We start from the raw sequence: 13,452 nt of genomic DNA on the forward strand, positions 1-13,452 counted from the left end.
GTGATGAAATCTGACCTTTTTGTGCAGCCATGGAAGTAACCAGCTGTGAAGTTGGCAAACATCACTAATAGCAGATAAAGGAATGTTTAATTGAGTAACTGGTCTTTCTAGACCTGCTGGCTGTTGTTTCCCAAATCTAAATAAATTGGGAAATGAAAGATGCCTTATAACCCTTTAGTAACTTCAGATATTCTACTCGTAATAAAAACACTTAACACATTCAGTCACTTAGCTTGTTTATGTCTTAGTTTCTTCATCTTCAGCAGAAATGAGGGGAGTGCAGTACCTGTCTATAATAATCACTGTAAGAATTAAATGGGCTATGTGAAAGTATACAACACCTGTCACACAGTAGATGCTCATTAAGTGTCAATTTCCCTGCCCTCCTCTAAGGGTTTTCCACCTTATAAAAGCAGATAATTCTATAAGTGCCTGATTCATGCACCATTCACAGGATCAACTTAAATGTCTATTTCCTTTTCCCCTTATATATAAGCTCTTCATTTCAAAAAGAGAAATAGGGACCTTACCCCTTTGTAAGGAATGTAATATATTTTTCTTCATTGCTTATCTGAACTGACACACTTGGACTTTTGCAGAGGAAATGATAATATCTGCCATTTACTAATATTACAAATATAGAAATGGAAAAGCTAGTCCATGCTAATAAACTCCTTCATCCTAGTAAACTTCTTGAATTTCTACTGCTTTTCTATCATAGCTCCACTTTCCCTGTAGAGTAACAGCTTACTCTCCATCAGGAATATTAACCTCCTAAAGAGTTACAGTCCTATCAAAACACACAAACAATAATTTGGCATTGTAATAACTTTCCTGTGTATATTACCTCTGTATCAAAGATGTTTAAATTTCTTTCAAATCTGAGAAAGAAGGCGAAATCTTCTATGGAAGTATTTTTTATTATTTTAATTGAGTACATTTAATTTCTGTCTATATGAAACCTCACATACTTTTTTTGTGTGTGCTATGCGGGCCTCTCACTGTCGTGGCCTCTCCCGTTGCGGAGCACAGGCTCCGGACGCGCAGGCTCAGCGGCCATGGCTCACGGGCCTAGCCGCTCTGCGGCATGTGGGATCTTCCCGGACTGGGGCACGAACCCGTGTCCCCTGCATCGGCAGGCGGACTCTCAACCACTGCACCACCAGGGAAGCCCCACTTATACTTTTTTGCAGTTAAATCAAGAAATTCTTTTTTAAAAAGGGGAGAAATGCTGAACTGAGATTTTAATTAGTTTTGCCCTGATTATTTTATATCATCTTTAATATATGGAAATGAAACTTTCATTACACTTTACTTAAAGTATGTCTATTAACTTCTGAATCTTTTGTTTGCCCACTCCCAAATTCTAGCCTTCCTTCTACCCAACCTTTAATTTGAGAAAGTGAAAATATTATCAAAGTTAAGATTCTCTAATAAGGAAATGTGTTATATTTAAATGTTTAAATAGTGATACACTGAAATATATAAACACATATACTATATGTATGTGTATCTATATATAGATAATAATACCCAAAAATCACACATAAAAATGTATGTATATATTTACAAATGTAAATATATGTGTATATGTATCTACATAGTAATACCAGATACCCTCTACCATTCCAATCATAAATATGCTGATTAGTATCTAGATTACTTTTTTAGTGTCATCTTTTCTAATTAGTTATCATCTTAGCCATATTTGTGTATATGTATTTAGGAAAAATTGTGATTTTTACATAAATAGAGCAATCCAAATTCTATGTTTGCTTTTTTTTTAATTTTTCTATCTAGAAATTGACATTGAACGTTGTGTGCGAGAATCAATCAACCTGTTTTGTTGGACTCCTAAAAGTGCTACTTACAGACAGCATGCTCAACCTCCAAAGCCAACTTCTGATAGCAGTGGAGTCAGAAGTTCAACACCTTATTTCTCCACTGAGTGTCCAGATCCTCCAAAAACAGATCTGGTATGTAATTGCTGATTTAATTCATAAACTCTAAAAGAAGATGGATGTTATATTAGTATACTTAAGTATCAGTATTGTTCATATACTATTATCACTTATGTCTTTTTTTTTTTTTTTTTTAACGGTATGCGGGCCTCTCACTGTTGTGGCCTCTCCCGTCGCAGAGCACAGGCTCCAGACGCGCAGGCTCAGCGGCCGTAGCGCATGGGCCCAGCCGCTCCGCGGCATGCGGGATCCTCCCGGACTGGGGCACAAACCCGCGTCCCCTGCATCGGCAGGCGGACTCTCAACCACTGTGCCACCAGGGAAGCCCCACTTATGTCTTTTTAACATAGCTATCTTCTAATATGTGATTGTATTCATACAACTATTTCAGGTCTTGTGGTCAACCAAAGGTGAGAGCTTAAGGGCTTCTCAGGTCTTTCCTGTGCATCCAAACATCCTATGTTCGCATTGACAGAGTTCTAGATTCCCAGGATCCTGTTAGCACTTTCACATACCCCTATGGACATTGTGTTCCCCAGCTTTTAATTTTAGTTTTTAATTTTTATTGTCAGCTTCTTCTTTGCTCCAACTGTTATGGCTACCTCAGACAGCTACAATATTAAACAATTGCTGCTGACTCTTTTTGACAGATACCTCCAGAGAAAAGTCTCTTTGAACAGAGAGGGTTCTGAGTCAGGTCAAATAAAGGCAAACACTGTGAAGAGAGGTTTCTAGGGAACTGGAAGACATGTCAAGTAATCATAATTCCCTGAAATGATACTTTTTGGGAGCTCTAAAACCACTCTGTCCTGTCCAGTGATTGCTAGACTTCTGGTTTGTGAGACTGTTGGTTTTTAAGGTGGAGCTGAGGAGAAGGAAATGAGAGTAGGGCAAACTAAAGCACCACAGAACTCACATTCTTACTGAAATAGAGGTATTTCTTTTGACTGTACTGCATACATTGCTGCAGACCTTTGTTTAATTTTCAGAATTCTAACAAGTTCATTTTGATAATCTTTACCAGTATTCTCATTATGTTTTGGAGGAGCAGCTTTTCTGAGATCCCTACTCTGCCACTCTCACTGACGTCACTCATGTTCTATGCTATTTGTCCACTACATTTTAACTCCTGAGTGAAACAAAAAGATTGAGTAGTTGATTTTAAAAGCTCAAAATAAGAATATTGACAACTCAAGTAATGTGAGACTTTCATTTTGTGATAAAGTAAAATTTTACTAGGAAAAGTCACTGTTCATTTTAAATTTAAGTGGTTTTAAACCTTTTCCCTTACACCCTCGTCTGAAATGAGATTTTTGTTTAAAATGTCACTAAATTTTTGTTTGAATGTCACTAAACCCCAAGTCACTTTATATATTCCTAATTATGGTAAGTCTCAGAGTTCTGGGTCAATTTGCTAAAACTTTGTGATATAAAACTAACTTTTCATAAGTATAAAATAGATAACTAATAAGAACCTGCTGTATAATAAATAAATAAATAATTTTTTAAAACAACTGACTTTTCTGTGTACTCATAAGTCAGATATATTATCCCCATCAACAACAATACTAAGAATGGAAGAGAAGAATATACTACACTATTTACATGAAATGTTGCTATCTGAAGGATATTCAAGTTTTAGTTTACTTTTCTTTAGAATTTATTTCATTTTTTTTATGATATATTTCAACCATAAAGAAAAATATACTGAATAGTATAAAAACCAATGCATTATTTTTCAACAATATGTCTGAATACATACGGTAAAACAGATACCATTCTAGTTACTGGGGCTAAAGCAGTGAAAAGAGTACCTGTCCTCATAGAATTTGCATTTAGTGGAGGATATATAGACAATAAGCAAAAAAGGTAAACAATTAGTGTGTTTTTTAGATTCCACATATAAGTGAAATCATGTGGTACTTGTCTTTCTCTGTCCTACTTATTTCACTTAGCATAATATTCTCTGGATCAACCATGTTGTCACAAATGGCAAGATTTCTTTTTTTCTTAATGGCTGAGTAATATTCCGTTGTATACATATACACCACACTTTTTTTATCCATTCATGTATTGTTGGACATTTAGTGGCCTTTAGGTGCCATAGAGGAAAGTAAAGAAGAATAAGGATAAACAAATGGGACTACATCAAGCTTAAAAGCTTTTGTACAGCAAAGAAAACTATCAACAGGACGAAAAGACAACCTAATAAATGGGAGAAGATATTTGCAAACCATATATTCAGTAAGAGGTTAATATCCAAAATATACAAAGAACTCATACAACTCAACATCAAAAAAACAAAAACCCAATTAAGAAATGGGCAGGGGACCTGAATAGACATTTTTCCAAAGAAGACATACAGATGGCCAACAGATACATATCAACATGACTAATCATCAGGGAAATGCAAATTAAAACCACAATTCAATACCCACTCACACCTGTTAGAATTGCTGTCATCAGAAAGACAACAGATAATTGTTGGCAAGGACATGGAGAAAAGGGGACCTGCACGCACAGTTGGTGGGATTGTAAATTGGTTCAGCCACTATGTAAAACCATATAAATTGTTCCTCAAAAAATTAAAAATATAACTGCCATATGATTTAGCAGTTTCACTTCTGGGTATTTACTCAAAGAAAACAAAATTAATTTGAAAAGATATCTACACACCATTGTTCATAACAGCAATATCTACAATAGCCAAGATATGGAAGCAACCTAAGTGTCCCATCAATAGATAAATCAATAAAGACAATGTGGTATATACTTAAACACACACATAGAGTACTATTCAGCCATAAAAAAGAATGAAATCTTGCCATTTGCAGCAACATGGATGAAGCTTGAGGTTATTTTGGTAAGTGAAATAAGTCAGACAGAGAAAGACAGATATCACATGATCTCGCTTGTATGTTGAATCTAAAAGACAAAACAAACAAATAACAAAACAAAATGAAACCAGACTCATAAATACAGAGAACAAACAGGTGATTGCCTGAGGAGAAGGAGATGGCAGAGGGGTGTGTGTGAAATAGGTGAAGAAGATTAAAAGATACAGACCTCCAGTTATAAAATAAGTAAGCCATGGGATGTAATACACAGCATGAGTAATATGGTCAATAATATTGTTATCACTTTGTATAGGGATAGATGGTTAGTAGACTTATGGTGGTGATCATTTCATAATGTCTGCAAATGTCAAATCACTGTCTAGTACACATAAATCTAATATAATATTGTATGCCAGCTATATTTCAATTTTTAAAAGGAGAAGATGAAGAAGAAGGGCAATAGAGAATGCCAAGGAGGAGGATTCTGGAGAGCATTAGAGAAGAGTTGCTATTTTATGTGGGGGACTCAAAGAAAACCTAGCTGATAAGGAAACATTTGAGAAGAGAACTTAAAGGAAGTGAGAGAGTGAGTTATATACATTTCTTGAGAAAAAAATATTCCATCTTGCAAGTGCAAGGTAGTAACATACTTTGTAAGGGGAACAGTAAGGATACTATATATAGAATGGAATGAGTGAAGAGGAGTGTGGAAGCCATAAATTTACAGAGATCAGTGGTTCAGATCTTGTGTAACCTTAATACTTTGGCTTTATACCAAATGAGATGAGAAGCCATTGGAAGATTTTAAGCAGAGTGGTGACAGGATCAGACTTACATGTAAAAGGATTACTTTGGCTACTATACATGAAATAGACAATAGGAGGGACAGAGGTAAAAGAGGAGACCAAGGACGAAGCTATGATGGCTTAGAACCAAGGGGTAGCAGTAGAGGTGATGAGAAGTAGTGTTACTGAGTCCAAGCTCATACTGCTCCCGTACAACAGGCCAATAAATCGAGAGACAAGTTGTTGGAACAAGGGATAGTGGCTTTATGCAGAAAGCCAGCTGACCAAGAAGATGGTGGACTAATGTCCCAAAGAACCATCTTACCCAAGTTAGAATTCAGGCTTCTTTTATATTAAAAAGGGAGGTAATGTTGTTGGTTGTTGCAAACTTCTTGATGTCGGAATCCTTTGTTCTTACCGCTGTCCACATAGGTCAGGTCATGGTGTTCCTGTAAACCTCCAACAAGACAAATGTTATTCTCTGTTCTGCAACTTTTTATCTCTATGTGAATGGAAAAAGTGTTATACCTTTAAAGATCAGAGCCTTGAAAATGGGCTATCCTGTTTATTTCAGGCTATAGGCAACATTCTTAACTTGCAGCAAAAGCAATAGAATACAAAGGTTAAAGTAAAAGAAACAGATCCAATATGGAGTCAGATTTGTTCTTCCCTATTACAGTAGTAAGTATATTTTGAAAACAGAACCAACAGATTTTGCTAACTCATTGAATGTGAGGTACGAAAGAGAGAGTAATCGCGGATGAATCCAAAGTTTTTGACTGAGGCTAGAAGGATGGTGTTTTGGCTGTTCTCATTTGCTGATGTAAGGAAGACCATAGCAGGAGCAGGTTGGAAGGTAAAAATCAAGTGCTCACTTTTGAACACGTGGATTTAGAGATTTCTATTAGATGTCCCTAAGAAGAATAAATACATTATTTTGTTAGTTTTATGAATAATATCTTTTAAGCTATTATGTTTCCTGGTTGATTATTCCTGCTTGATTTTAGTTTATTTTACATTCATTTTATAGTTAGCAAACTCATTTGATTTTTTTAAAATAGACTTTATTTTTTAAAGCAATTTTAAGTTTATAGCAAAATTGAGTGGAAAGTGCAGAGATTTCCCATATACTCCCTGCCCCACACATGCATAGCCTCCCCATTATCTACATCCCCCACAGAGTGGAACATTTGTTACAATTGATGAGCCTACATTAACACAGTATCATCACCCAAAGTCCAAGGTTTACATTAGGGTTCACTCTTGGTATTGTACATTCTGTGGGATTGAACAAAATATAAATGACATGTATGCATCATTATAGTATAAATGCCCTAAAATTCCACTATGCTCTACCTATTCATCCCCCTTCGCCCTCAACCACTAGGATACAAACACTGATCTTTTTATTATCTCCATAGTTTTGCCTTTTCCAGAATGTCATATAGTTGTTTCCTCCATGTCTTAATAGCTCATTTTTTAGTGCTGAATAATAGTCCATTGGTTGTACCACAGTTTATTTAACGATTCATCTACTGAATGACATCTTGGTTGCTTCTAAGTTTTAGTTATTATAAATAATGCTGCTATTAACATCTATGTGTAATTTTTGTGTGGACATAAGTTGTCAGTTCCTTTGGGTAAATACCAAGTGTTTTGGAATTGATTCGCTTTTTAAATCTAGTAGATTGTAGAGACTCTTGGATGTTTATGCGGCTAATTCAATCAATATACATATGAATACATTTATCTCTTGCTAGTTACTACTTTTATTATTATATCTCTGATTTTATGTGTATGTGTGTCTTACTGCATTGCATAGGACCTCTAGTAAAGTAAAATAAAAGTGATGAGAGCAGGTAGATTTCTTTGTACCTGAATTTAATGAAAATCCTTCTAATTGCACCATTAAGTTTGATTTTTTTTTTTTTTTTTTTTTTTTGCGGTATGTGGGCCTCTCACTGTTGTGGCCTCTTCCGTTGCAGAGCACAGGCTCCGGACGCGCAGACTCAGTGGTCATGGCTCACAGGCCTAGCCGCTCTGCGGCATGTGGGATCCTCCTGGACCGGGGCACAAACCCGTGTCCCCTGCATCAGCAGGCGGACTCTCAACCACTGCACCACCAGGGAAGCCCTGATATTTTTTTAAAATTAATACTCTGAGTAATGAATTTCCCTTCTTCTTCAATATTATTAAGAGTACTTGAATGAGTGTTGAATTTTATCAAATTCATATTCCATTAAGGATTGATTAGGATCATCTTTTTTCCTCCTTTAATCTGATAATGTTTACATTATTAAAATTTTTGATATTGCGTGGTCCTTGCATTTTTGAGATAAAGTCTACTAGGTCTCTACAAAAAAGTAATACTGACTATATTCAATTTGCTAGTATTTGCTAGTATTGACTTTCTGCATCTATGCTCATAGGTGAGATAAATCTATAATTTTCTTTTCCTGTCTGTCCTTGTTAGTATTCGATCTTAAGATTTTATTTCTCTTTCCCTTTATTGACTGTCTAATCAGTTTGTATAAGAGGAATTATCTGTTTCTTATAGATTGAGTTAAACTTGTCTATAAAACCACCTGAGTCTGATGCCTTTTAACCAGGGAGATATTTGATTATCCATTCTTCTGAGTCACTTTTTATTAGTTCATGTTTGAAAATTATCTATTATCTATGCTGATTTTATTACAATCCTTTTTAAAGTATCTATGTTGTCTAGGTTTTTATACCCATTCTTTATATAAAATATTTTTACCTGTTTTAACATTTTACCTCAAATTTTGTCCCTCTTTTCCATCCTAGTATTGTTTATTTGAAGTCTTCTTTGTTCAGATTTAAATGTTAGAATAATAGAAAGTAGATACAAAAAATTATGTATGTATGCCTTACAAAAGCATATTCATTAAGTTTAGGATAATCACAGTTCAGATTTACATACTGTATATTCTATGTTAGATTCTATAACAGATTAAAAAATCCCTTTTGTAAATTTAAACATAAACTGCACTCTGTGACTTGTAGAATCAAAGCTTGAAAACAGCTCTGAGAAGAAAATTACACTTAACTTTTAATTTATCCATGTGTCTATCATATTTATTCCCAGAAGCAGACGACTGTAGTAGAAAAAGCATGAGCTTTGCTATTAGATGAACTTAGTTTCAAATTTCACCCCTGTTCCTTTTTGGTTTTATAATCTTGCATAGTTCACATAACCTCTCTAGTTTCCTGTTTGTAAAAGTGAGCATAATTATAATAATTCCTACTTTGCAGCATTGTTAAGCACCTAATTCAGTATCTGATACATAATAATATTAGCACTCAAACAAATGGTAGCAATCATTATCACACATTTAGTAACTAAAGGTTAAATGTTTCAACTTTGAAACTATGCAAAAATTTTCTGAAAGTTTTCTGTATCTAAGTAATTTGTACAAAAGAAGAGATGTTCTGGTATTCTTCTGTTTCCCCTCAGCTATGTCAACTTCATTACTATCACTTTACATTTAGAAGTCACTACAAACAGTAAGGGTAGTAAAGGAGAGGGAGGCTGGCTTGCCAAAAAAGGAATCTTTCAAGCATTTTTTCCTCAGTAATTTCAGTTTAAGATTTCACTTTGACCTTTACCTCTTAGTTTCAATACTATTTTGATCCCCAAACTTGCCAAAAGAATTATTTTATCTAGTGCCAACGTCTTTCACATCTACTTTTCCTTAAATAACTAAGACTCTGCTTGACGATTCTAACCACAGCTAATTGAGGGGCTGGGTAATATATATATATATATAAAGGTATGTAACTGATGAATAGAATAAAATGGGTTTTTTGAAAACTGAATATATTTTAGAGAAAGACTGGCCAGCACTGGATTTTTTTAACCAATTTCTTTGTTAAATTTTAATTACCGTATTAATTTATTGATGACTGGTATAAGTTAGTTGCATGTGCACTGTGACTAAGCAGGTATTATTATTCTTGTTTATAAACACAAATGCTAGTCTGGGATTTTATTAAGTAAATTAAATTTTGTTTTGTTTATATAATGTTAACTGTTTACATTTACTATTGTCGTAAAGTAAGCAAAACATTCATTGAATTATCCTCAATTTACAGGTATGCTTTAAGTATAGATTAAATGAGTTTAGTGTACATGAAAACTTAAAAACACATTTATATTCTTTAAGTTGGAGTAGCTTCTGAAAGTCTGTTATAAATACTAGTCTACAAAGTTTCATCTTGATAATAACACCACTGTTTTTTATAGTTTGAACAATTTAAAAATAACACTACAATGATTTATAGTTTTCAGGTACTCGGGTACAGTATTTTATTTGTTCCTAAACAAATCTCTGAAGTAAGTATTTTTATCCCTATTTTAGAGTTGAGGAAACTCAGAAGATAACTTAAAGCAAGTTAACTTTATCAGTAGTGTGTTGTGTTTTTCTCTCTTATTCATTGAAATGTATATATTAATATACAACATATCTTACTCTATAGTCATTGAGCACTTTTGTAATTTTCTTTTCTTTCCCTAGTGCTTGTTTATATACACTCATGCAATCACCTATATACCTGCTCTTAAATTAGTTGAAATGTTTTTACAGTAAGGTGGAAGGAAAAGCAGTTATGTGACCTCTTTTTTTTTTTTTTAAGGTATTTAATGTATTGCTGGTGGTTTTCCAGAAAAAGAATTTTAAACCAGTTAAACCTCCAACAACAGTAAATGAAAATGCATAGTTCCCTATATCCTCCACAACACTGGACATTATAATTAAACTTCTTTTGCTGACTTGATAAGTTTTTAAAATCTCATTTACATATGCATTTCTTTTATTACTAACAAGTTTAAATTTTTTCTTATGTTTATTAACCAATTATACTTTTTCTCTGAATTGTCTTCAAATAATTCTTTGTCCATTTTTCTACTGGAAGGCATTTTTATTGATTTGTAGTGTAGTGTTAGAATACTAACATTTTGATACCTTTGGTACATACTTTTCCAGCTTGTTGCTTGCTTTTAAATACATTTTTTAAAAATTTTTAACACAGGTTTAAATTTTTTGTGCATGTGATTCCTTCCAAGACATTTTTTTTAAATAACATTGGTTTATAACATCATGTAAGTTTCATGTATACAACATTGTATTTCAGCTTCTGTATATACTACAGTGTGCTCACCATCAAAAGTTTAACTTCCATCTGTCACCATACAGTTGATCCCCTTTACTCATTTTGCTCTCCTCTATCCCTTTCCTCTGGTAACCTCACTTCACTTTGTATTCCACTTTCTCCATTCCCCTGACAAAAGTCACAAATTACTCTTTTCAGTCCCTGATCTCACTTGATCTCTCTTTTTTTTCAAACATAATCCTTCATGGATTTTTGGTACACCCCAATCTCCTCGTTTTCATCTTTCCTCTCTGTTACCTTCACTCAGTATCTTTCACTGTCTTCACCTGCCCTTGCATGTCATTAAATATAGCGTTCCTCAGGGATCTTTGTGAGCTTCCTTCTGTTCCCTCACAAGATGGATATTAGACAGTCTTGAATACTTCCATCAAACAGTGACCATGGCTTCCAGTTATTAGCTCCTGCTCAAGCTTCTCTTGTTAGCTCTAGGCGACCAACATCCGATGCCTGCTCTGCACTCCACTTGGATGTTTCACAGGTAACCTCTATTTCAGCATGTCTAAGACTGAATTTATTTTTTTTTTCCCCTTAAAGCTGCTTCTCCTCCAGCATTCCCTATATCAGTAATCACCATTTTCCTTCCCTGACTTGTTCAGGTCAGTATGCAGATTCATCTTTGATTCCTGCCTCTCCTTCCAAATTCAATTAATCAGAAAAACCTGTTCACAAGTCTATTCACTTCTATTTCTGATAGCATCATTTTAGTCAAGTTTTCCATTATCTCTTATCTGCTTTCCTGCAATTTCCTGCATCCATTCTTCTTCCTCTTTCTTCAGACTTCAGCTAGCATAATCTTTTTAATTTTTTTTTTAACTTAAAACAACAGTAATCTATTGTCTCACACTTTTAGAAGCTAAAAATCCAAAATCAAGGTGTTGGCAGGGCCAAGCTCTCTCTGTTGGCTGAAGGAGAGAATCCTTTATCTCTTCTAATTTCTGGTGTTTGCCAAAAATCCAGTGTTCCTTGGCTTATAAATACATCATTCCAGTCACATGGCCATCTTCCCTTTATATGTCTTCACATCATCTTCCCTCTGTGCATGTTTGTCTCTATGTCTAAATTTCCCCTTTTTGTAAGGACACCAGTCATATTGGATTTGGGCCCACCCTCAGCATAATCTTTTTTAACTAAAAATCTTGACAAGACTCTTCCCATTATCCTTACCATAAAATTTAAAATTCTAAACATGGTCTGCAAGGCCCTGCACAAATCTTTCCGTTGCCTACCTTATCAACTTCTTCTATCAGTGTATCTTTCCTCCTTATTCTTCTGTGCTTTAGATTTCTCCCAGTTTTAGGAATACCCTTTACATAATTCCATAATAAGGTCTCTATCGCTGCCTACATTTCCTTTATTAAAGTAAATTTCTGAAGAGTAAGAACTGCATCTTACTGATTTTTGTGTTCTTGTTGCTTAGTATAATTCCTGATGCATCACAGCCTCTTAATAAATAAAATAATAACATACATTCTTCTCTGATAGTTTGTGGGTACGTTAAGGGCCCCCAGGGCCTAATTCAATGCCGGAGAAATAGTGTGCTCTCAATATATATGTATTTAGTTGAAGTAATTACCACAAATTAGGTTTTACTGGTTTATTCTCAGTTGAATAAAGCATTAAACCACAACTCTTTATTCATCAGGCATGCTAGCTTTACCTACTTTTCCTTCATAGCATACGTTATATTGATAATTATATACTTATATCTTTTATACTTATCTTTTGTTCTCCACTGTATCCCCAAAACCTATCACTGTGCCTGGCTTATCAATAAATAAATAACACCTAGTAATCAATAAATATTTTTGAATGAATTAACGAAAAGTTAATTCCAGTTAATCAGAGTTTTACTCTATTTCCTATGAGGCAACGTATCTAAAAAATGGTCTTCAAAGTATTCTATAATACTTGTTGAAAATGCATATTAAAGGCTCCACAAACATCCCATATCTACTAAATCAATCTCTGAGGGTTGGCGCCTGGGATCTATGTTTTTACTCAGGTCCTTGGGTGATTCTTAATGTGATATGTGCATATAGTTTTCTCATGACTCATTTTTGAAGCTAAACAGAAATGTTTCTTCATGAGGGAGGGGTGGGAACCACAATAAGACCTTCATATTTATGGTTATAGTGTTATTTTATTTTCTGTATTTTTTGTTTGTATTTTTTATACTAATTACTTGTTTTATAGTTATTTATGTCTGACCTTTTTGACCAGTTAACTTTCCTTTCATGAACCAAAATCACCACCTGTTTCACTACTCAGCAATCTCAGCCTGCTCACTCTGAGTCTCTTCTCTTGTCTTTACTGCCAAGAGCCAGCCCTCTTATAAATCTCTCTCTCCCTGGCTATCCCTCCCCTGCTTGTTCCGCTTTGTGAGAGCAGTTTTTAATCAGTGGTACTAACATACAGCACTGGAATTTCAAAGGCCTTTCATGTAGAAATAAAGTAGAGAAATTCATCTAGGACTCAAAAAACTTATGTTTCCTACTGATACTTTATGTTTTCACTCTTGAAATCAGTAAAAAGTAACCCTATTGAATCAACTCAGAATTTATGTAGTGATTCAAGTAATAATTACAGGGTATTAATATATGAGTCGGTATGATATAAACATAATTGTCATATAACATGGAAAGCATCAGGAATTGAAAGTGACACACTGTTCTCCTT

General features: G+C 34.4%; 1 protein-coding gene across 4 annotated transcripts in view; it reads left to right on the forward strand.

The window, feature by feature from the left end:
• The window catches only part of TBCK (TBC1 domain containing kinase), a 231,272-nt gene that overhangs the window by 162,774 nt on the left and 55,046 nt on the right, over positions 1–13,452 (forward strand). For all 4 annotated transcript variants that reach the window (XM_067735397.1, XM_067735395.1, XM_067735394.1 and 1 more), the window contains exon 23: positions 1,801–1,976. In XM_067735397.1, coding sequence (XP_067591498.1) covers positions 1,801–1,976 — 176 coding nt within the window. The remainder of the gene's footprint in view (positions 1–1,800; positions 1,977–13,452) is intronic.

Source organism: Pseudorca crassidens, chromosome 4 (assembly GCF_039906515.1).
Source record: "Pseudorca crassidens isolate mPseCra1 chromosome 4, mPseCra1.hap1, whole genome shotgun sequence".
Classification (NCBI taxonomy): domain Eukaryota; kingdom Metazoa; phylum Chordata; class Mammalia; order Artiodactyla; family Delphinidae; genus Pseudorca; species Pseudorca crassidens.